Source organism: Aspergillus multicolor (assembly GCF_047715735.1).
Source record: "Aspergillus multicolor strain CBS 133.54 unplaced genomic scaffold BDW74scaffold_4, whole genome shotgun sequence".
Classification (NCBI taxonomy): domain Eukaryota; kingdom Fungi; phylum Ascomycota; class Eurotiomycetes; order Eurotiales; family Aspergillaceae; genus Aspergillus; species Aspergillus multicolor.
The window spans coordinates 1,407,301-1,429,829 of NW_027395955.1; the positions used below are offsets into that span (position 1 = coordinate 1,407,301).

The following is a 22,529-nucleotide window of genomic DNA, read 5'->3' on the forward strand; positions in this document are numbered from 1 at the left end:
AACAACACACGGCCAAAGCTTGCGCATCTGCATCGCCCTTTAGCGCTGTGCTCGGCGATGCTCGACTCGGTTGGATGGCGCGCCGAAGACTCGTGATCCTTCACCCCAAATGTCAGCACGAGACGATTTAAATTCTTCTCAGGCCGCCTCGCCTTTTTTGGGATTTTTTCGGGTGCCATCTACTGACGGTATTTGCTTCTAAGATGGGAATATGGTCTAGGATACCCGGTGTTTCATTAACTCGCAAAAACAACCTGGGCACAGCGCTTCGGACATACGCGACAGCACCGCGGAACAGCCAAACCCTCTCCCTCCGTGACGGTCGCCATATCGGATACGCGGAGTATGGGAACTCTAAAGGCTTTCCACTGCTTTATTCCCATGGTTTCCCATCATCACGCCTCGAGGGGTTTGCATTCGACTATCTAGCACGGCAACGGAATCTCGGCGTCGTCGCGCCGGACCGACCGGGTTACGGTCTATCCACATTCCAGCCAAAACGTCGGATACTTGACTATCCAGCTAATATCCAGCAGCTGGTAGACCATCTGGACATATCCAAATTTGCTGTTCTCGGGAGCTCCGGCGGCGGACCATACGCACTTGCCTGTGCTCACTTGCTACAACATGAAAGACTGTCGGCTGTGGGTATCTTAGCGGGAGCTGGCCCTTGGGAAGCAGGGAGGCAGTACGTCTCGACAGGGAGGAAACTGACATCGCTCGCGGCGACCCATACCCCGACAGTGCTTAAAGCAATTTTGGACGCTGCTGTAAGTGCTTCTCGATGGGCCGTGAGCACAAGGCCGGCAACCCAATGGCTGGACGACTGGCTTGAGAGGCAAGAGAGCGCGGAAGACAGTACAATGTTGACAGAGGAGCGGCGCGAAATGATGTTGAGAATGGTATTTCAAGCATTTGCACAGGGAGGTGCTGCGACTGTACATGAGGCAGTCCTCTTGACGCACGACTGGGTGTTCCGGTTCGAGGACATCACATACGATGGCGTCCGAATCTGGCATGGCAAGAAAGACGCCCAGTCTCCGATTGAGATGGCCGCTATATGGCCGAACGATTACCGAACTGCATCTTCCACGAACTTGGAGGAGAAACAACTTTATGGTGGCAAGTCATGGGATATCGCGGAGATTCTGCCACAACTCGTTCCAGAGCAAGTGGTGCAAGGGCATCTAGCCGCATCTTGACCAGCGCAATTCATTTCTACGGATGCGGTATCGTGTCCATATCCCCTATCTTGTACCATTCCAGTCCTCCCAGCTCCTTTTCAAGTGCCCTAATACCCGACCGCTGTAGTGCAATTATAGGCCTTCAAGGTACCGAGGCCCTAAAACTGTACCGGCGGAATCCCCGACGTCTAACCTTGTCGCCCTCAGCAACTGTCCTAGCGTCACACCCTCAGGCAAAGCTCCGACAAGGAGGAGAAACCAAGCCAAAGAACAGTTCTTATCTCTTTGTCGAAGCAGATTTTCGTGCAAGATACCACGATCTGGCATTTTTTGGCAGCAGCTTGTCAACCTTGACCGAGTCACCGAGTCTAGAAATTCATCGGTAGCGACAAATCTAAGAATTCGTCAAAGACCGTGTCTAGATCTGCCATGTTGTCAACCCCCCAGTCCTCCATCTCTCCAGCGTTATAATGTTCTACTGCAGCCGCGCACTGCAGCCCTGGCTCCCTCTGTGCTTCAACCGACTGCGGACCCCCTGCCGACACCGCACAACTGACGGGGTGTGTGGATTTGACAGTCTCCGGGAGCTTGGAACCTTGAAATCCCTGCGGCAATACCCAGGATGTATGTTGTGGTGCTAGTCGTCTTTTAGCCGGGTCAATAATAAGGTTACTTTCCCGAATCTGCTGCAGTGCTTTGTTGCTAAGCCGGGCCATTACCTCTGCGGAGTACCACCATATGCGCTGCTCTTCGAGCAAGTTGCAGCAAACTTCAAGGTCCGCTGCAAATCGTGCTTGTTGGGTAATAAGTTTGCTCGATCGATACTGCTGGTATAAGACGCTAACAGCTAGCGAGATCGCATACGGAATGACAGGTAGAGGCGGAAGGGCCTGCTGACACTCCGTCGCAACGATGGACTGGATCCGAATGGCGGCAAAGCCACGTTGAATATGTGCCAGGTTATTCGACTCTAAGCGTGGAGATTCCGCCAAGCGGTGGAAGACAATTCCCACCGCGTGGTGGTAAAGCTCTAGGACGGCTGGGGGAAACGAAGTTGTCAGTGCAAAACCAAGTGTGCAATTGGAAGAGAAGTACACATACAAAGTGTAGCGAAATCAGAATCCTCAGTTTCCGGCCCGACCAGTTCCTGAAACGTAGGGAACTCCTTTCCCAATGCATGGGCGGAGTTGGTATCTGGTCGGTAAAAGTGGATGGCGTCGGACAAAAGCGCAGAGATCATCAACCAGATGTCAAACGGAGTCCGTGGCCCTCGATGAGACGGTAATACTGAAAGAGGTCTTTTCAGGCTGATGTCATCGTCACGTAGATGGCAAGGCCGACCAAACATCGATGCAAGGAGTTTGTCTAAACTCCACAAGCACCAGAACAACTTGCTATAAGCTGGCTCCTCGTTGCCGGATTGTCGAAGATGCATGCCCACGGTCTGTGCCTGATTGACGGCTTGCGCAAGGTGCATCGACGCTGTTTCCGAACCATCCGAGTCTTCGACATGCAACGACATGAGTGCCAGCACTCTGATGCGGGTCGTACGGTCTGGTTCCAGTCCCTCAGTCAGCGCATCATGGAGCCCTCTGTAAATTTCTGAGCAGAAAACCCGCGGCGAAACCAAAGGGCCGTTTACAGATAGGTACAAATGGGCGGCAGCAGCCGGTGTTTTGGCTGCTACCAAACAGATGGCTCGCTCTAGAAGAGGAGATACCACGTTGCTCTCACCCTCAACAATGGGTAAGATGTGGTTCACCTGAGTGAAGTATATCGCGAATAACGATGCGCGTGTTTCTGGAGGTAGAGGCATGCATGCTTTTTGGACTGATTGGAAACGACGCCGAATTGATTCCTCAATCTTCTGCGATGTCTGGATGTCACTCGCCGCTTGTTCCTCGGGCGCCAAACCGTTGCCAGCTAGCGGTCTTTCTCGTGAGGATCCTTGTCTAGACTCGTCAGCCGAGAAGGGAATCCATAGCCCGACTCGCTCGTGCCACAAACCGGTGTCGGAACCCCGATGCAGTCGATCCCGAATCACGGCTTCCGGATTCATTTCACCCACAAAGCGACCGAACACACCCGTGCTGGGAGGAACGGCAGTTGGGCGGCCACCTGGCCGTCTCTGATATGTCCGTACGGGCAAGCTTTGGTCATTTGAGTGCTGGCAGCGTTTCTTCCTGCGCTGACACCAGGCGCAGGCCCTGTACGCCCGCTTGCGACCTGGCGCCTGTGGGGAGTTGAGCATCCAAGTGAGTTCCATCTGGACAAGGGAGACAGGATAGAAGCATCCGAAATCGCGGCAAGAGCGGGCGGAAGAGCTTGTTGAAAGGCGACAGGCGAGCGAGCGGCAAAGGCACGAGAACACTGAATGGCGGCCCGATTGCCTAAAACGGTACTCCGCCCGCCACCCAGCCTGGCCCCCTTGGGCTCCACCTAGACCAGGCACCTGAGCTACCCTGCCAGTCTGTCAGGTGCCCGGTGAGGGCAGAATCCTGGATTGGGTCGTTTCTTAATACCCCCGGCGAAGATACGCCCTACGCGAGTAGGAAACGGGCATTCGAGCTCGACACCGGCGAATCTTCATGGTCGTCGGATCGGCCGCTCAAATAAGATTCTTCCGACCCATGCAGCGCCTAGATCTAGTCTACCCAGGGAATTTATATATGCCTACTTAACTCCTAAAGGAACGATCTGTTGCCGTGGCTTCTTTTGGTTTGTAGGCAGAAACACTTTTCAGCAGTTGCACTTCAAATGGCCATCCCCGGCTGCAACCTCCATTTCGAGTTCAGGTACGTATACTCGTCGAACAGATGTCTGGATGGCCACTTACCGTCTGATTTCTAGTCCAGGAAGTGATCGGCTATTTCTACAACTAGATAGCGACCGTAATGACGACGAGAAACCTCGCATCGTGGGGGTGCTCGTCATGAGCTTCGCCCGGCCTACCAGAATTAGTTCTATCAGAGTCACGCTCGAGGGCGTTAAAAGGCGACGGTATAGCTCCAATCTTGACCAATAAGATAATGCTGACTTGTAATCTGTCACCAAGCTGGATCGACCCAGTGGCCCCAGGGGTGTTATCGAAGGAGCACGTCGAGTCAACCGTCTTCTACCGAAGCTGGCCCCTAATTCAATTCCCCATTCTGAAGGGTCGAGTCTATGCACCAGGACGGCATGATATTCCATTGGATATCATTCTGGATAGTCTGTATTGCGTTCCAGAGACAGTTGATGGCGTTGAAGGATACCAGGTTTCGTATTCCCTGGTTGGGCATGTGGGACGAAGGCTAGCAAGTGACCTGACCTGCGACCATAACATCAAGATCTATTCGACTCTTTCGCGGAGAAGTATTCAGTACACCATGCCACAGGCGGTATGCCATTTCCTGTTCTGTATCTAAGACTCAACAGCTGGTACTGACTCTCTGCTAGACTCTAGACAATGAATGGCCGGGTAAGGTGCAATACTCCCTGAGCCTAGCCGACGCGTTGGTTCCTTTTGGATCCGACATTCGTCCATACCTACATATCCTTCCACTGACAGAGGGGCTGCAAATCGAAAGCATCGAAGTCAAGGTGATTGAGACTCACGGCTTCGCTCCTAGTACGCCATACTACACGGGGTGCCAGAATCGCACTGAGCAGGAACGAGTGGTGTCTGCACGATTGTTTACATCGGCAAAAGACATGGATTCCTCTACTATTGATGAAGGCAGCGCTCTCGGGATCTCACTGTTAGTGTCTTTGCCGGCTTCACTCACGCATTGCGCACAAGACGTGCGCACTTCGTATTTCGACATCAGACACAGGGCAGTCTTTACCATTAGGCTGATCAACCTGGACGGGCACATCTCAATGGTAAGTCTGTCAGGATTACGATGCTGGCATGACAACCGCTCACCTGCTGCGTTTTCTTTTGGTAGATTCGTGCCTCTTTGCCCCTTGTCATCTACATGCACGTGGCCGACAATGCCCAGTTGAGGAACTTCTCTCTATATGCACGAAATATTATCCCACCTTCGTATGGAGAGCATGAGGAGGACCCTGTCATTGCGGATGACAGCAGCGCGGGGCCGCTTACACGCTCATCCTCGACCTTGTGGGAGGATGGTACAATTCTCTGCCGCACACCCAGCTACACATCGATTGCGGAAAGCCGGCTTGTGACGGATAGCGCTTTACCCCCAGCATACTTCTGAGCATATTGAATCGGGTATTTGGTTCAATGTTTGTTGCCGCGTTTGGCAACTACTGCACGTAATACAAATGCTAGCAGATGGAATCCGCGCCGTCGAGAGCTACCGGCATAAATATGTGTGTCACTCTTTCTTTATGCCATGTTGAGAATAATCTGCAATGAGGTTATTAGTGGAGCATTCAGCTTCGCCGGCAGAGTCTGTATCATTTAATTGACTAGTTTTACGATATCCAGATAACGCTATAAGAGGCCACTGAGTACCAAAACCACGTCCGACGAAGTACCTGTCAGCTCCAACCTTACAGAGCGCAAGTCTCGAACCACCCAGTCTGCACCCGAAGATTTTAGCTCTGGGACTGAATGTGTCGTCGCCACTGCAAGAACCTTGCACCGAGCCGCCTTGCCGGCCAATATCCCAGCGGGCGCATCTTCGACCACCCAAACCTCTGCACCAGTAGCCCTATCAGTAGGAAAGCTCTCCTTGGCCTTGCAGTAACCCTCCGGATCGTGCTTCCCGGCACGGATATCTTCTGCTGTGGTGGCCGGCATCGATTGCGGCAGCTGCAGGACGTTCAGCTAGACCGTCAGCAAGGCCCCGGCTGCCGGAGGTCACGATCGCATAGGGACCTTGTGTCTGTCCAAAGCTTCGAGAAGGTGGCATGAGCCGGGGATTTTAACCGCCTGGGTTGGAGCAGAGATACGGGATCCTTGCTTCCATGGCGCTCACATCTGGTCATGTCAGAGGAATGCTCGTGGCTCGTCGCCCGTGCGAAGCGCGGAGCATGTCGCGATAGTCGGTGTTCAACTCAGCCGCGACACTGGCTGTGCTCAGCAGGAATCAGATCAAGTTCCGGGGCGCGACACACTTTTTCCAGTTCTTGACGATGGCTGGTATAATCTGTCAGATTCATGCCGTGTCCGAGAGGGGAGGATTTATCCTTGCCTTCTGTAGAATCAAGGATGGTGCGGTCGAAGTCGAGCAAGATTTCGGCAAACACATGCCGCTCGCATGGAACAGGACCCGGGACTAAAGGTTGCATGATGATTGTATGACGATGGTCGTAATGATCGAGAAGATTTTTGCGCCTGCAAAGGCCATGGTGATAAATATCGACACGGGCGGGCGGCACATTACGGAAAAGGGCAGCCGATCCGCCTCGGGCGCCGCTGGCGGCAGCGGGTGGCCTTCTACATTGGGACGCCAGCCCTAGGTATTTATACGTCTACCTTGCCTTCCCTGCCACTCCTCGACTGCTCCTCACGGATTACAGCCACTCTGACTCACTCCTCACAATGCACGTCCCATCTTTGCCCTCCGTTCGACCTGCCTTGAAGAACCTCCCCAGAGCCGCTGTCGGCCGGCGACTGCTGGTCACCGCTGCAACCCGAACCCCTCGCAAAGAGGGCGATATCTCCTCAGTCTTTGTCTCACTCTCGGGCGCCGCAAAGGAAACCCTTCCCCAGCGCTTCGCCGATCAAAAAAGACGTCTGATTGCCGGGAATGAAGACGCAGTGAGCAAGAGCTGGGAACGGTTGTTGACTCGGTTGCGCGACGAGGTTGCCACCATCGCCCAGCATGGCTCCGATGTCATTCCAAGCATCGACTTCAAAGACATCGGTCAAGCCCCAGCAAAATTCCAGAGCGAGCTGCGCAAGCGTGGTGTCGCTGTTGTCCGCGGCGTCATCCCAGAACACGAGGCCCGTGGCTACAAGGAAGAGGTCGAGGCTTATGTTCGCGCCAATCCCCAGACACGAGGTCTGTTGACCGTAAGGAATCAGGCTGTTCTGCGATGCTGACTGATTGGAATAGCATTCCCTCCGCATGACCCTCAGGTTTTCGAACTCTACTGGTCCAAGCCTCAGATGCGCGCCCGCCTCCACCCCAACATGCTCCAGACCCAACGCTTTCTCATGAGTTTCTGGCACTCAAATGACGAGCGCGCCCTGATCTCTTCCATCCACCCCGTTTCCTATGCCGACCGTCAACGCATCCGCCAGCCCGGGGATGCTGGGTTTGCCCTGGGTCCACACGTCGACGGAGGTGGTGTTGAACGTTGGGAAGACAACGGATATGGCCGAGGCAAGGTCTACCAGCGGATCTGGGAGGGCCGTTGGCAGGAATACGACCCATGGGAGGCTGGCTGCCGCGTGCCTACCGTGTCGGATAACTACAACGGCGCTGGCGCCTGCTCCATGTTCCGGATGTTCCAGGCCTGGCTGAGCATGTCGCACACCGGCCCTCGCGAGGGCACCCTGCTCGTCAACCCCCTGCTCTCGATAGCCACAGCTTACTACCTGCTGCGACCCTTCTTCGAGCCAGTCTCCGCACTCCCCAAGGACCCCTCCCGCCTGGCCCTGGACACCTACCTAGACCCCACCAGTTGGCGCCTCGAGCCGCAGACCACGAGCAACCTGCACGGCGCCACCCCGGGCTACGCACAAGAGCTGACAGACGCTCTACACCCGCACCTTGAGCTTAACAAGACCATGGTCCCCATGCCCAAGGTTGCTCCTGGCGATTACGTCGCGTGGCACTGTGACAGTGAGTCCGCCCCGCCCTTCTCGTCTTATCAACTGGTAATCAACTCACACACCTCCAGCCATCCACTCCGTCGACAAGATCCACAACGGCCTCGGCGACTCCAGCGTCATGTACATTCCCTCGTGCCCTCTCACGGAAGCGAACGCCGAGTATGTCCGGCGCCAGCGGGAAGACTTCGTCAATGGCGTGCCCCCTCCTGACTTCCCCAGCGGCAAGGGCGAGAGCCAACACATTGGCCGTGCAACGGAAGCGGAGATCCGGCACAGTGACTTTGTCAACGAGGAAGGCCTGCGGTCCATCGGTCTTTCCAGGTGGAACGCTCAGGAAGCCGGTCTAACGCAGGGTCAGCGCGCTGTGTTGAAGAGGGCAAACACGATCCTAGGTTTGTGAGGCCGGAATTGGATCGCACGCAATTTCGGATGGTCACGCCTGGCCATGGATTTACTCACAACTACCTACCTAACTACTAGGGCAAGCGTCGCGATGCAGTGGAATACACTACGCAGATAACAGAAACAAACTTCCCAATTCGATTCACTTCAATTCAACTCACCCTACCCTGTCCTTGGAAACAACAAAACAAAACAAAACTCACCTCACCTCGCCACTTACCACTTTCCTCAGATAAACGCCCCAATCCCCTCCCTCTCAAGAAACCACTTCAACCGCCACCAACAAAGATGCTTTTCCTCTTGTTCCGTCGGCATAACGACATCCCACATCGCCGGCTCCGGACTAACCATCGCCTTCGGCCGAAACGTATCCTCCTTCTCATAAACCTCAACATGCACATGCTTCGCGAGAAACGTCTGCCACGCCTTCGTACCGTTCACTTTCCACGGGAAATCAAACAGATAGCTCTGCCGCACGTGCGTCTCCCCCCGCACCGTTCGCGAGCTGAACGAGCCGTGGATGGCGACGACCTTCTTGTACGTCTCCAGCATCTTGGCCCGCATGGTGTTCACCGCGCTCTCCCCGTGCTCGACGTATACCTTCCGAGCGTCGAGCCCCAGGTCTAGTGTCATCTCGAATGTGAAGATCACGGGCGTCGTACTGGTGTTTGGGTCCCATTCTAGGTCTTCGCCCTCGACTGCGAGTTCGCGCAGTATGTAGAAGGCGTGTTTGCAGTGAGGGCACATGGTTTCGTAGATTGTACAGGGTCTTTTTGGGATTGGTGGGGGGATCGGTTTGGGCATTTTGGCGGTTGCTGAGGTAGGGTTAGTTTGGGGATTCTCTGGGTTAGTAGGGTATGCTGTATCGTCCTTGGGGGGGTGCAGAACAATCGATGATATGACCTGCGAATCTATGATACTGGCGCTTGATATATAGAGATTGTTGACAAAGGGGTTGTAGTGACAAAGGGAGGGTATGGACAAAGACCGCGGCCTGCACCGAACAATCATACAAAGAGACAGGAAGGACATGAACCTGCCCTGCGCGAATGCATATTATGGGTTTCTTTCATAGCCCCAATCCTACAATGCTGGCTTTGTACCTTGTTGCGTGGATTCGCTGGATATAGGTATACCACCTCAACATCAATCCCAGGGCTAGTGACAACCTTACTCTAGTGAACAGGCTACAGCATTCAAGGCCAACAACGCAGCAATCCTCATCAGATCACGATATCGTAGATTTAGGTGAGGAGAGGTACTTTGACCGCTTGAATGGATTCGTAACGGTGCTCATTAACTCCGTAAAGTATATGGCTCGCGTCTGCATCTTTTTCTTATGTCTTTCTCTACATTGCGGAATCTACGAGCGCAGCCCTTCGCAGTTCTGCGCTGTAGCTGAAAGACATTTGTCACTACGGGGGCAAACACTTCTGTATAGTCCAAACGGTATAGACTGGACTGGGCAGAGTTAGGGCATGGGGTGGGAGGGAGAAGCGCTCTGGGCACATGAATCGGGATGCAGATGTTTCTGTACTCTGAGATTGTTTGTTTCAACCAAGTGAGAAAAGACAAGGGGCAGCGAAGCCGTAACTAGAAAGTATGCAGTCTATCAGAATACAGAGAAAGCCAACAATATAGGTAGTTGAGCGCCTTGGCTGAAATGGCAAAAGGAAATATGGGTGTAGAATCAAGCGAGTCTTGAGAGTGCACCCGACTGCAACGATGTCGTGGGATCGCGCATACAGTCATCCCTAATGCGTGGCGTCTTGAATTGTAGTCACAGACTGACTGGCAGGCATCTATCTCGCATTCCTACAGTCTTGGTGAGCGTGAGTGATTTATCCACGGGATGCTAGACCGAATGACCCTAGGCATTTCCCATATCCCTCCCTAGGATCAAGGACTCTTCCAAGCAAACAATCCATACCCCGGACGGGAGCTCGAGACGCCCTGTGCTGTCATGCGTGTCCGAAGGGGAAGCCGACCCCCCCCCCCCCCCCCCCATCACCCACCCCAGTTGCCATGGCGCCTTCGCTTACCGACTGGCGTATCTTCTAATCTCACTTCCATCGGACCCCATGATATGCGGTTAGTGGAGACAAGGGGAAAGAGCTGAACCGTTGGGTAGTCCTAGATCCTGACTGGCTGGCTGATCGCACTAACGGCTGGCCAGGGTACGATTACAACCCTGGAAACAGGGCAAGGGTAGGAAAGTGGCCGGGGTCTATTTAGAACATGACCGAGCAAGCAGGGTTAAAGACCTGTTCAATTCGCGACGCATCTTCCCTGAACCCCGAACCCTGCACTCCAGACCCTGGGCCTGCACTGTACGCGATGCACCCGCATATACTCCTATTGCAAACTGGCCTACCTGCTCCGCTCGTCCGGGAGTCGAGCGACTGGAAGCGCCGGAAGTGGCTATACTGGGATAGCACCGTAGCGGTCTAGTAACAGGCACTGGTGCTGATATGCTGTATAAGGCTTTTTCCAAGCTCAACCTGACACTGACCTAGGTGCTCCAGCGCGTCTTGTTGGAGGGTAGGGCTTCAAACCCATGTGACCAGTCTGATCCTTGCCACCATTCCCAGTCCAGTCCAGCCCAGTCCGGGTCTTAATTCACGCAGGGATCATGAACGTGGGTCGCACGTTGCCAATTCGACTGGCGTTCATGCCGGCTTTGCTTCCTCCATCGGTTGTTGGTGGGGATTGTTCGTTGGAAAACTCTATCCTGTGACTTGACAATCAGGTATCCCGGATATGCGTGCAGTGATCCATGCGAGAATGGAATGGCCCATGCATAGAGCTGGTGGGGGAAGACCAAAGTGGAGCCAAAGCATGCAATGAGTTCTGCACAAATGTTAGAGCTGAGGTATGAGCGACAACATGACGCCGGTGATACAGCTAACTTAAAAGACAAGATTCTATAGATTCGAGTATATACACCGCACAACAAAGCATTCTTTACAATACTGTACTCAATAGCCCCGACAAAGCATCATCCGAACACGGCTGGCAACCTTCCTCAGCCGACTGCCCTCCGGCTCAACAACCTTCTCCTTGACCATGTCAAAGGAGCACTCAGACTCCCCTAGCTTTAGTGAATACTGGAATCCAATATGGTGGTCGACATAGTTCTTCGCCAACCACTCGACAAAGCCCTCAACATCAGTCACCGTGCTCATTGCCCCAAGGCTTACGCGTACAATCCCGGTGGCCTGGCCATGGACCTCTTGGATAGGATGAGAACAACGGTGACCAGCGTCCCAGGCAATCTTCATGTCGTCCATGTTGGTCCAGCCGAGGTATGTCATACCGCCAGGGTTGCATACGCTTCCGCTGCGGAGGTAAATTTTGTCTTTGTCTGCATGTCGTTCAACGTCTGCGTAGCCATGGATGGTCCCTGATGGATCGAGGACAGAAAGAGCGACAGTCGGACCTTGAAGGGAAGGATCTCCGAAGCCGGGATTCTGTGAGCCGGTATAGATCTTGCAGACGGGAGCGTTGTTCGAGTGTCGAAGCGATATCAGCTGTCTATATAGATGTGCTGCTAGGTAGGCACAGTGTGAAGAGACGTTGGCCATTGTGCCGAACAACTGTCGATGAGCCTCAATTGCGTGGGGGATAGCAGCAATGGAGTGGAAGTTGAGGGTACCATCTTCGAGGACGTCGTGCAACGACTCTGACTTCAGGGCATGCCAGGGAGCTAGAGTAGAGGACGAAGAGTTGACGACCATATCGACAGTTCCACCGCCAAAATACCGACGTTGTTGGAGGACTGCAGCCGCAGCCTTGCGGACAATCAGACACCCAACGTCAGGATAACCGAAGATCTTGTATAGAGAGAGTGCCGTAAAGTCAGGCGCGGAGTCAGCGTCAGAAAGGTTTAGAGGAGAGGTGGAGGCATATGCTGCGGCATCCCATAGAACGTATGTACTGCGATGGTTTCGGCGTATTCGAGCCGGCCTGGGATTGTCAATGAGGTAATAGAGAAATTGGAAAAGGGCGACGTACCATGAACGAGGCATCCGTCGACCGGTCATGTTGCTCTGCCCGGGATATGCGAACAAGGTTACATCTTTCTTGCAGAAACCCTTTCCCCGACCAATCCATTCTTCAGCGGCTCGATCGCCTCGCAGACACAGGCTTTGACCGGTGGCTATCTCACGCAACCCCACGAGACTTGTATGGGAGTCCTGGTGGTAAACATAGTTGAAGCCCCGTCGTTTGCTGAAGGGAGATGCCTGACGGGAGCGAGAATAGTGGGCCATGCACTCGCCCACCAACTTGATCGACGCAGTGGCATTAGCTGTGAAGACGAGCTCAAAGTTCTTAGGGTCTGCGCCGAAGAAGTGAAGCAGTTGTACTCGAATGGCGTCGACTCTGGCACCGGAAACTCTGGATGGAGTGTTGTCCGAATGAGGGTTGCCATACAGGCTGGTCTGGAGGTCCAATGCGTAGGACCGGATCAGAGAGCGCGCATACACCGTTGACCCCGCGTGGTCTAGGTAGATGACGTCCTTCAAAGTCGGATATTCGACGTTCCGGACATGCTCGATCGCCTCATTGTATCTGGGTATTGCTGTGACCTTGTCTTGTACTCGGTTCATGGTTGATACAGGGGGCTTCGATCTCGGATGCAGCGTAAAAGAAACGTCTATGCTACAGAAACTGCGAACTACAATCGACCACGTTCGAACGGGCCAGGTATTTAATTGAATTGCCCTCTGCGTAGCCCTGCGTCGTCGCTGGGAGCTGGTCGCCTGATGCCGCACTTCCACGGCGCAGCTTGGTCAGCGTCAGCTGGGATCCCGCAGGCCATCGACTGGCTAAACCCGCAGATGGATCGCAGCCCCTGAGAGTTCGCTGCGGGAAAACCGTCCCTGGTCGTGCTTGTATACCCTCATGCGGCGTCTCATAGGCCGGCTCTGCCACCATCCGATCCATATTCATACGTGACGAGGCGGTTCACGAGCGCGGCCAAGATCGACCAGAACTTGAACCAATCCGTAAGCAGGATAATCCAACAAGGTCGAGGGAAATGCCAGTTTTTGGGGTGTCAGGTCATGACTCGAATGCTGGACTGCTTGGGCAGGGCGCCTCCTGCGTCGCGGGCACAAAATCGGTCCCCTCGCAGCAAGGGCCGACTGGAGCAAGGGGCCGTGTTACGCAACCGTGGCTGTCCTAGGACTGTCTCAGTTCCAAGCACTTATCAAAGCCCGTAAACGGCCTCAGCAATGACTCGAGGAAGGAATGCGCTCCGGCACAGGGGCAGACTGACGTGGCTTGCTAAAGCAGACATGCTGTTGCGGCTCGCTGCATGCTATGTGATAGAGCGGGCTTGGGCGTTGTCACCAGGCTAACGCCGCGCATATCACATTGTGCCATTCTGGGCTACTTAGAGTGATAACATATTATCCAGACCATTCGTCAGTCACCGGCCAAGGGTGCGAGGGCGCGAAAGGGTTCTCCTGATACATGCAGAGGCGGTTCCATTCGAGTCTGGTCTGTAGACTGCTGCGAGTTGAGATCTGGGTGCAACGGTTTCTTCACCCGTGCATCAGACAGCGGGAGGCGCAAGCGGCCCTCGTTGGGGGAACTTAGCGAGCACCGTGCGAACAGCCAATACAACTTGGAATATAGTTGCACATGAGATAATCTGATCTCACGGATCCAAATCTACCTATTCCGCCAGCCAATTGTGTCCATCGCTCGAAGTGGCCCGCCGATCGAGGCAGACAAACAACCGGCGGGCGAGCGGAGCATCCTCGACTTTGAAGGTATCGCCAGGTGATAAGATGGCAATCACAGATCTGCCATTCGCGGGAAAACGTGGTCGGCGCATCTCGGTTCAGCTCGAGTGGGCAGGGTTCACAGCCACTGGCTGCTGTTGGTGTTTGGCGGTTACGCAAGCCTCGAGACTCGAGTCAGCTTACGGAGGCAAACCGTCTCGTTGGGTCTGGGGAGTAGCGCAGGACATATCGCGCAGTACGTGCTCAGACATTAGAGGAGCAGTGAGAGTGGAGTTTATGCGGCCTCGACGAAAACGATGATGCGAGGGGATGAAATTGATGGCAGAGTTGAGAGCAGAAGCAAGTCCAGATTTGGGGGAGGGAGCGCCAAGGCCACCGTTCCTCCCCAACAAAACAGGAAGGAACGACACACTAAACACAGAAGGAAGGAACGAAGGAACACATAGGCAGGCATCAGCTTGAGCAGCGACCGTCACACATCCCAGCGTTTCGGACTGAGCACTCGTGGTACAGCACTCTATACTTGGACACTCTTCTCGATACACCTTGAGTGACACCATTTTCATCGCAAGTATATCGCTCATCGCCTCAAAGACTGGCTCACTGGTGGCTCTTGCAAGCAACGAGTCAGCCGGCTTTTCATTCCGGATTGCCTACTCGCAATCCTCACTTCCTGAAGAACAAGGGCACTGTTCGCCTGACTCGCAGGCATCAGACTCCTGGAGGAGCGACCTGCAGCCAGGCAAGGGGCATTTTGGATTTGTCATCGAGGTTACCCCTCGCCTTTGCTCAATTGCTGATTTTCTTCTTCGAGACCTCTCTCACCAAGACCGAGTTTCTTCACGCCCTCAACCTCTGCTCCCGGAACGGGCTCAAGCAGGGGTCTATCCAAGCGGTTTCAAGACCTCCATGCTCTCAGCAATGCGTCCCACCCAGCCTCATTCCTAAACGACTCAGTGAACGATAGGACCAGAGTTGAAGGTACTCCGCATCGCAATGCGACCGTTGCAATGAAGTGGGCAGATCCTCACCACTCGTTATCTATCTATCATGGTTGAGTGCACCAGTCTGAGCTCCAGAGGTACCGACGCCGTTGAAACATATCTATAGCGAGGTTTGACCGGGGTTTCACGTTGCGCACTCGATACTTGAATTCCCAAGCTTTGTACTCTGCTCCGACTGCGATCTTGCTACTCAGGGATCTACTCAGTGCCTTGAGTCATGGCAGCTGCAGCTGCGGCTGAGCCGCAAATCCCAGCTCCGCACCGGTACGTAAAGAGGTATCTCAGCCTCGAAGGAAATCCTTGATATTTTTCTCAGAGTGCTAATGATGATGGCCCAAATGCTAGACCGGGCTGCGCTAACTAGTTCATTCTTGTCCACCGTTACGGAAACGCCTTTGCAACCGCGCATCATAGAGAACGAAACTAAGTCGACGGAAAAAGAGCGGATTGGACGAGAAGTTTATCACACCCTCCAGACAATCGCCTCACGATTGGAGCATGTCATGGAGCTTGTTAGAGCGGTACGGAGTATATCCCCGCGATTTTCCTCCGGTCCGATACTGCTTAGCATTGTCTATCTCTATCTCGCGCAGTCACGAATGGATATCCGGCATACGGAGTACACCGTCCTTTTCGAACACTGTCAGCCAGCATATCTAAGAGATGATCATTCCCCAATGAAGCAGGTCGTTCAGCTACCCCTCCTGGTCGCAAACGCCGATATCTCCGCTCCACTTCCTATCCAGCTGTCATCGTCCCGAAACACACTAACTGCCGGCATGAATGACAGCTGAACCTCGGCTCGATCGCGGCCGCAAAAGCCTTGCGCATTATTTACCAAATGCATAGAGAACGAATACGACATTCTCTTTGCCTGCCTAGTGCGAGTCTGCGACCGCGCCGACATCGCTCAGAGACTACGAAGCCTAGCACTTGCCACTAGAGACACTCGGCCGATGGCGGATCGATATAGATTAGCCAAGACCCGGACAATGCGGAGGACAAGGGCCATTGTGGAATGGACCCAATATAGATTAAACTCGTATCGTGTACGGATGGACTCCGTCGTTCTAGATCCCGCTGTCACTCGCGCTGGGGCTAGGGTGCTTCGGCTAGGGTCTAGTCCGGACGGCGGACTATACCGTAACCAGGAAATACAACGCGAACGCCACTATGGGGCCTCTGCCGTGTCCGCTGGGTCCCCGATGTTAGCGACCAGGCTAGGTATATTAGGTAGTATCAGGGCCTAGAATAGCCCAGCGCTGGTGAAGAAGACCGTACCTGTAGGGATTCTAGGAGGGTAAGGTAAGGTCTCCTACGGAGTGGATTTTGAGGGTCTGCCTTTGCCTATGGAGATGTCACGATGTAAGAAGATTTCAAGCACCTGGGTATAGCGAACAAAAGAAATAAGATACAAAAGAAAGGGCATTTAACAACTAAGTAACTCCATAGAACAGCTTGAGGGCCAGGGCATCATATTATATGCGATCCTCGATCGTCCTCCGCGGCCCGATCGAGGATGACCCGCGCTCATGGTCATGATCGCTAGCATTGCCGTCCTCAGTATGTACAATCACCTCCGTTGTTTGCATAATTCTCGTATTGATCGACGATTTTCGCTTGCTCGTGGCAAGGTTCTCTTCGCTTCCGCCATCCGACCCAGAGAGTGACGGGTAGTTCGCGTGAATTTGGACGTGGTATTTCTGTTCCTCGGGGTCCATCCGGCTTCGATTTATTGATCCCAAAGCATGGCTGTTGGGTCCGTAGTAGGCGTTCCCGGTCCCTGTGCGTTTCCGCGTACGTGATGCGTACCCGGTCAGGCCCTTTGTGCTGCCGATCAGGCTCTTTGCTAGGGGTTTTATGGTCGGGAAGCAAGCAGCGATGATGCCGACGTTTAGTTCGACGCTGCGGAGCTGTTAGTGCTGCTTGAAGGATGGATAATGGAGGGAAGCTGACGAGTTCCATATATGGTAGTTTGCGTCGCGGTACGCCTCTTTTTCTTGATAAATTCGACTTTGAAGCACGGCCTTTACGATGGCAGCGGCGCAGGCACTGGTCTCGTTAGTTTAGGGTTGAGATAATATTGGGTGAGACGTACAAGTATCCGAGACTCAGAATACACATAAGCGATGCCCTCGTCCGTCGGTTGACCTGGATATCGTGGAACATGAAGACCGGTAGAGTTGCGTAGAGGAAATCGGTGACGATATTAATTGCTATGGTGGTCAGATTCTATCTCGTTCATGGCTCATTTATTGACATACAGCTGTTGAATTTGCCAATCTTGAGATAAGTCGCTGGTGAGTAGCACTTGGTGCCTTCTTTCTGTGCCACTTCTGAGTCCCAGGCAGCCTCTGGAGGAATGCATTGCAGGATCAGGGTCAACATGCAGGCAATTGTAAAGAGAGCAAGAAATACTAGACGATGTTAGCCCAGGTGGCGACCAGGGATTCAATAACAAACCGAGCGATCCGATAATAAATTGCTTCAAGAACTTCTTCTGGGTTGTAAATCGGAGTAGGAAGAAACCAATGGAAATCTTGACAAGACTGATCCCCAGGACGATGATGATCGCATGTCCCCAGAACCACTTGCTCAGCTCTCCAAAGTCGCCGTTGGCAAAGATGGCTGCGTAGAATTGACCCAGCCCATGGTGGCTCTCACCCACAAAGCATGCGAGAACCCCGAACGAGCAGACCTAACTCAACGTCAGAAGGGGTCATTGTCTGCAGAGTACAAGCATACCATTGAAGCCACCATAATCCCATCCTCGATGTAAAATCGCCGCAGAACGAAGAGTCGAACGTAGCATCGCAGTAGGACAAGGAGGGCCGCGAGAGCGGTCAATGTGCCGACGATGGCAAGGATCCGAGGGCTGTTCGTGGAGAAGTCGACCGTAGATCTGTCAGTGCCGGAATACTGTCGCGCTACCAGCGCTGGTAAATTGCTGATCGTCATGTCGATGTAGGTCTGACGACCACCAGAAGGGAAAGGCAGCAAGATCGGAGAGGGGGGCATATCGGGGCCGTGACAGATCCTTTTCTATCCCGTTCACACCCACATTATGTGTGAAATGACGATTGTGACGAAAGAGGAGGAGTCTTCGACGATCAAAGGTATCGGCCAAAGATATGATAAACAGCGAGTCAGGCTGTTCCAGCAGGGAGTACAGGCAAGCTGTGGCAAAGTTCATTTGCAGTGTGCGCTGGATCGAGAGCTGTCATTTGCGGGCAATGAAAGAAGGATTATTCCACATGGCAGCCAGCACACATGGGGGAAAGTGCTTACGTGCAGGGGGGGTTGAGTTTGGGCAGGACAAAGACGCGGCTGGGAGCTCGCTCGTGGCTGGATCAAGGGATGACTCCGGAAATTCCAGATTCCAGAATATGGCCCTTGCATGGAATGTGCATCTGGCCATTGAACTATTGAGAAGTGAAACGAAAGGCCGGCAAGGCGTACTCTTTGGGACTGAAGCCGGTCAAGGTACTCTGTAGTCTGTACTTGGGTGCATTCCCAGCCGTTAGGTTGCATAAAGCCACGCGGGAGGCACGAGGGACGACCAAGAGCCCAAAACCGGGTTCCGTGCCTGTCGCGCCGTCAGCTGAAGACTTGGTGCAGGATTATGGCGGAGGCCAAGGCCATTAATTGTCATCATCCAGACAGTCGAGGCAGGGGCAGCTCGCAGGAACAAAGAGTTAGAGACCAAGGAGTAAAAACGACAGCCCACTGTGGCCCTGTCAGTGTTGAGCTTGGACGTGGAGATGTGCAAGTGGACACCACAGGTCATGATCAGAGCCGGGTATCTGCGAGATTTGGAGATATCGAGAGTTGGAGGGGAGACGAGGTGATGCCGATCCGGATACTCTCCGTTCCTTTCAAGGAAGGTGCAACCCAGACCGGAGGAGCTGGTTCCGACCGTTAACAGCATTGTCTTCCCCTAATTCCTCCCTACTTCATGGTATATTGCTTAGCTTGCTCCTATCACTATACTCCCGAGTCCTAATCGTCCGACCCTATTGAATTCCATGCCTCTAGTCCGGAGTTGTGCCCGTCTTAGTAGGAGCACTTGACAATGGATTCGTACTTTAGACCAGGTACTATCCCGTGGCAGGCACCAAAGTGAAACACGGCCGGGCCCAGCAACTGAACCGGTTGAACCTTCTTTCAACGCTGCTCCACCGTGTCTAAAGGGCCGGTGGGGGCTGGGAGTCCCCTCAAGGGCCGATGCGCCCGATACACCTGTCCACCTGTCCACCAGCCGATTGACCCTGGAGGCGATCGACAATCGAATCATATCGCTTTCTGAAGCTCATCTTGATTTGGCAACAAAGAAGGTGCGCTCTTTGTCGAGGTCAAAATATAGCGCAAGCTGCCGTGCTAAGCACCGCTACCACGCCTAGCAGTTTGGCTGATATTATTAGCAATTCCAAATCCGAGGTCTCCGAAGCCATGGTCTAGAAACAAGGATCTTAATCCCTCAATCATCCATGAGAATTACGATCGAGATTAACCCCATAAACGAACCCTGTCCGTCCGTCCCCCTAGCTTGGACATCGGGCCTTGGCCAGCCCTAGTCGGGTCCCGCCCACCAGATGCTGCATGCACCCAGTTCCCATGAACATCTTCGTTCAAGAATATTTTCACTTTCATGTTTGATGCGTCTCAGAAAGGCCTTCAGAAAGTACCGTTAAAATGTGCCCAGCCACCCTCAACCTGGTTGTTTTAGGCTCAAGCCCTCGGGTACCCCAGACGCCAAAGCCCACAAGGCAGCGACTAACAACGCCCCCAATGCCGCTAAGTTAGATTGCTTTTTAGCGAGATTCAATGAGCCGATGCCTCTAAGCCTCTCCAACTCACATTTTGTTCGTCGACTCCGTGCATAACCATGCACCTTGACTGCGCCATCTCCACTCCGAGTCAGTGGCAGCGCCGTCCCGTACGCTATCAAAATCTTCGCCATCCACGCTGCATGGAAGGCTGCCTTCATTCGATACATCGTCTACCTCCTGCCTTACACAGCTAGCATGGCAGACCAAGCTCCCAACGGCGTCGTGGCGACGTCCGACAGAATTATAGAGCGTCCTGCTAAAAGGAGCTTGCACAGGGTATAAGAACAATCCCGGTCGGTACGACGATCCTTTCTTTCTTTTCTTTTTACTCCAGGCACTCTCTGTTTCATCTTCCCCCCTCTTCTCCATACCCTCGCCATGCGCTTCTCCCTCTCCGCCGCCGTGGCAGCCCTTGCTGCAATCCCCTCCGCCTCGGCCTTCAATGTCGACGAGTGGGATATCCTGGCGGGCAAGGCCCTGCTCAACCAGATTGAGTACCAGTATACGAAACCGCGGTACTTCAACAGTACCTGCACTCCTCAGAATGCGGCCATCCGTCGCGAGTGGTGCGCTACCTTGCTCTTGTTGTTTTTATCATTGCTAACATGGCATAGGGGTGCACTGAGCAAGAGCGAGCGCAAAGAGTACATCGACGCCGTCCAATGCCTCATCGACTCCCCGTCCAAGATCGACCCTTCTTTTGCCCCGGGAGCTCGCACGCGATTCGATGACTTCGTTGCGGTTCACATCAATCAGACCATGATCATTCACACTACTGTATGTCAAGCTCTGTGACCATGGGAGCCATACTAATAAACTAGGGTAACTTCCTGACATGGCACCGCTACTTTACCTGGGCGTACGAGCAAGCCCTGCGCAACGAATGTGGCTACAAGGGATACCAGCCGTACTGGTCGTGGCCCAAGTACGCCGACGACCCCCTTAACTCGCCCATTTTCGACGGCTCCGAGTACAGCATGTCCGGTGATGGATCGTACATTCCTCATGAGGGGCCTACCGCTGCCCCCGGTATCGTCCTTGAGCCCGGCAATGGCGGCGGCTGCGTGATGTCTGGTCCCTTCAAGAAGTACGTCTCCTGGAGCCACAACAAGACAAAATAAGTACTAACAAGCACAGCTTCACAGCAAACCTCGGTCCACTGGCCGTAACCCTCCTCGTCCCCGGCCTCGACGTCCAAAACGGAACAGGACTCGACTACAACCCCCGCTGCCTCCGCCGCGACATCAACGTCGAGGCCGCCTCCTACACGAAAATCGACAACGTCCTCGATCTCTTCAACCGCTCCACCGTCGCCGACTTCCAGGACCGCCTGCAGGGCGACTTCACCAACGGATACCTGGGCGTCCACAGCGGCGGCCACTACACAATCTCCGGCGACCCAGCGGGCGACTTCTTTGCCTCCCCCGGCGACCCTGTCTTTTACCTGCACCATTCGGCCATTGACCGTGTCTTTTGGACGTGGCAGAACCTGGCGCCTCGCGAGAGGACTTTCGTCGTTGACGGGCCGGTTATCATGCCCGGCTTGGGCATTGACAACCCGGCGAATGCGACGCTCGATGATGTGCAGTATTTCGATGTTCTTGCTGAAGATCGGACGATTCGCGAGTTGCTGGATACCACTGCTGGGCCGTTTTGTTATATTTACCTTTAGTTTGGGGGGTCTTGTATATATTTACGGTCGCATGTAACATATTTAATTCCAGGCACTGTTTAGACCTTTTGTCCATGTCCTACTCACTACACCACCTTGAGCAATGGTCTTTTTGTCGTCTTCACACATAATGTTGGCCACTGCTGGACATATTTTTCGGCAAGCCATGAGCAGACTCCATGAGCCCTAGGACCTTAGTATCAACCCCCAAGTCCCTCTCCTTTTCATAAGTGCCCTTATTCTCGCAAGCCTCGGCACAGTCACCGTGATCGGACTTCTGACTTTGTTCCCGCTCGCCGCGTCCGCACATTTTCGGCGAGGGCACGGAGTACATAGTAGCCCTCTGGCAATGTATTATCTAGGATCGTAAACAACCCTCTTTCCTTCGCTGCGGAAAATCCCAACCCTCAAGCATCGTGCAATCGCTGCATTGTCAGTTGTTCCCGCATCACCATTTTCTGTCCGTCCGACGGTCGGTCGGTCCGCACATCACGTGTCACGGCACGCTAGCTACGTGACAGCCCTGAAACCATATCACGTGACGTAGCATACCCGGCCCACCGCAGAAAATCTCTGCAACTTTTTGCTCCATCAACCCCTTAAACAAGGCCCTCTTCAACAACCAATCCGATATGGTGTAATGGTTAACATCGGTGTCTCTCACACACCAGCTCGGGGTTCGATTCCCCGTGTCGGAATTGCTTTTTGCTTCTTGCGTGGTGTAGCGGGAGGGGGCGTGGCTTTTTTGTACTTGGTCTGGGTCGAGGATAGTTGGAGCTCAGTGGCATGGTTACATGAGTGCTGTGAAGGCTGTTCATGCGTGCTGGGCGAGGTTTTCATAAGGAATCTCATGCGGTGGGCCGATATATATTCCCTCTCCTGAGAACGGATGGTCTTCACAGCGAGCTAAGGTAGGGTTTCAACAGCCCTTCTTATGCTTCCGGTATAT

General features: G+C 53.8%; 9 protein-coding genes and 1 non-coding gene across 10 annotated transcripts; 5 read left to right on the top strand and 5 right to left on the bottom strand.

Annotated features, from left to right (window-relative positions):
• Positions 1–7: 7 nt before the first annotated feature.
• BDW74DRAFT_102288 (alpha/beta fold hydrolase) lies at positions 8–1,377 on the top strand. Its single transcript, XM_073721524.1, has one exon. The coding sequence runs from the start codon at positions 204–206 to the stop codon at positions 1,200–1,202; it is 999 nt and encodes a 332-aa protein (XP_073587357.1). The 5' UTR covers positions 8–203; the 3' UTR covers positions 1,203–1,377.
• BDW74DRAFT_102307 (fungal specific transcription factor domain-containing protein) lies at positions 1,378–3,733 on the bottom strand. Its single transcript, XM_073721528.1, has 2 exons — positions 2,286–3,733; positions 1,378–2,223 (listed from the first exon to the last, which is right to left on the bottom strand). Exons 1-2 carry the CDS (start codon positions 3,448–3,450, stop codon positions 1,553–1,555), a joined length of 1,836 nt encoding a protein of 611 aa, XP_073587358.1. The 5' UTR covers positions 3,451–3,733; the 3' UTR covers positions 1,378–1,552.
• On the top strand, positions 3,697–5,509 carry BDW74DRAFT_102300 (arrestin C-terminal domain-containing protein). Its single transcript, XM_073721525.1, has 5 exons — positions 3,697–3,979; positions 4,035–4,184; positions 4,240–4,564; positions 4,623–5,048; positions 5,114–5,509. The coding sequence occupies exons 1-5, from the start codon at positions 3,942–3,944 to the stop codon at positions 5,387–5,389; spliced, it is 1,215 nt and encodes a 404-aa protein (XP_073587359.1). The 5' UTR covers positions 3,697–3,941; the 3' UTR covers positions 5,390–5,509.
• BDW74DRAFT_102301 (uncharacterized protein) lies at positions 5,510–6,066 on the bottom strand. The gene has a single exon (XM_073721526.1). It carries the CDS (start codon positions 5,935–5,937, stop codon positions 5,629–5,631), a length of 309 nt encoding a protein of 102 aa, XP_073587360.1. The 5' UTR covers positions 5,938–6,066; the 3' UTR covers positions 5,510–5,628.
• Positions 6,067–6,555: 489 nt separating this feature from the next.
• Positions 6,556–8,435, top strand: BDW74DRAFT_102303 (DUF1479 domain-containing protein). The gene is made up of 3 exons (XM_073721527.1): positions 6,556–7,144; positions 7,199–7,930; positions 7,989–8,435. The coding sequence occupies exons 1-3, from the start codon at positions 6,682–6,684 to the stop codon at positions 8,318–8,320; spliced, it is 1,527 nt and encodes a 508-aa protein (XP_073587361.1). The 5' UTR covers positions 6,556–6,681; the 3' UTR covers positions 8,321–8,435.
• Positions 8,436–8,550: 115 nt separating this feature from the next.
• Positions 8,551–9,126, bottom strand: BDW74DRAFT_175319 (uncharacterized protein; the record flags this gene model as incomplete). Its single annotated transcript, XM_073728300.1, has 1 exon — positions 8,551–9,126. One exon carries the CDS (start codon positions 9,124–9,126, stop codon positions 8,551–8,553), a length of 576 nt encoding a protein of 191 aa, XP_073587362.1.
• Positions 9,127–11,258: 2,132 nt separating this feature from the next.
• BDW74DRAFT_147715 (uncharacterized protein) lies at positions 11,259–13,648 on the bottom strand. The gene is made up of 2 exons (XM_073723586.1): positions 12,337–13,648; positions 11,259–12,288 (listed from the first exon to the last, which is right to left on the bottom strand). The coding sequence occupies exons 1-2, from the start codon at positions 12,930–12,932 to the stop codon at positions 11,301–11,303; spliced, it is 1,584 nt and encodes a 527-aa protein (XP_073587363.1). The 5' UTR covers positions 12,933–13,648; the 3' UTR covers positions 11,259–11,300.
• Positions 13,649–16,557: 2,909 nt separating this feature from the next.
• On the bottom strand, positions 16,558–18,037 carry BDW74DRAFT_166236 (uncharacterized protein; the record flags this gene model as incomplete). The annotated part of the gene is made up of 6 exons (XM_073726523.1): positions 16,558–16,984; positions 17,036–17,131; positions 17,178–17,295; positions 17,344–17,496; positions 17,543–17,777; positions 17,825–18,037. The coding sequence occupies 6 exons, from the start codon at positions 18,035–18,037 to the stop codon at positions 16,558–16,560; spliced, it is 1,242 nt and encodes a 413-aa protein (XP_073587364.1).
• Positions 18,038–20,286: 2,249 nt separating this feature from the next.
• On the top strand, positions 20,287–21,580 carry BDW74DRAFT_188542 (tyrosinase family protein; the record flags this gene model as incomplete). The annotated part of the gene is made up of 4 exons (XM_073731751.1): positions 20,287–20,474; positions 20,523–20,685; positions 20,730–20,995; positions 21,046–21,580. 4 exons carry the CDS (start codon positions 20,287–20,289, stop codon positions 21,578–21,580), a joined length of 1,152 nt encoding a protein of 383 aa, XP_073587365.1.
• Positions 21,581–22,206: 626 nt separating this feature from the next.
• Positions 22,207–22,278, top strand: BDW74DRAFT_t64. Its single transcript has one exon. It is a non-coding gene; the product is annotated as a tRNA-Glu (tRNA).
• The last annotated feature ends 251 nt before the right edge of the window (positions 22,279–22,529 follow it).

Coding starts and splice junctions, on each gene's coding strand:
- BDW74DRAFT_102288 (XM_073721524.1), top strand. CDS start 204: ATGGGAATATGGTCTAGGATACCCGGTGTTTCATTAACTCGCAAAAAC.
- BDW74DRAFT_102307 (XM_073721528.1), bottom strand. CDS start 3,450: ATGGAACTCACTTGGATGCTCAACTCCCCACAGGCGCCAGGTCGCAAG. Junction 2,224..2,285: donor TTCTGATTTCGCTACACTTT/GTATGTGTACTT, acceptor CGTTTCCCCCAG/CCGTCCTAGAGCTTTACCAC.
- BDW74DRAFT_102300 (XM_073721525.1), top strand. CDS start 3,942: ATGGCCATCCCCGGCTGCAACCTCCATTTCGAGTTCAG. Junction 4,565..4,622: donor AGTACACCATGCCACAGGCG/GTATGCCATTTC, acceptor ACTCTCTGCTAG/ACTCTAGACAATGAATGGCC. Junction 5,049..5,113: donor TGGACGGGCACATCTCAATG/GTAAGTCTGTCA, acceptor TTCTTTTGGTAG/ATTCGTGCCTCTTTGCCCCT.
- BDW74DRAFT_102301 (XM_073721526.1), bottom strand. CDS start 5,937: ATGCCGGCCACCACAGCAGAAGATATCCGTGCCGGGAAGCACGATCCG.
- BDW74DRAFT_102303 (XM_073721527.1), top strand. CDS start 6,682: ATGCACGTCCCATCTTTGCCCTCCGTTCGACCTGCCTTGAAGAACCTC. Junction 7,145..7,198: donor CGCCAATCCCCAGACACGAG/GTCTGTTGACCG, acceptor TGATTGGAATAG/CATTCCCTCCGCATGACCCT. Junction 7,931..7,988: donor CGTCGCGTGGCACTGTGACA/GTGAGTCCGCCC, acceptor ACACACCTCCAG/CCATCCACTCCGTCGACAAG.
- BDW74DRAFT_147715 (XM_073723586.1), bottom strand. CDS start 12,932: ATGAACCGAGTACAAGACAAGGTCACAGCAATACCCAGATACAATGAG. Junction 12,289..12,336: donor CGACGGATGCCTCGTTCATG/GTACGTCGCCCT, acceptor TGACAATCCCAG/GCCGGCTCGAATACGCCGAA.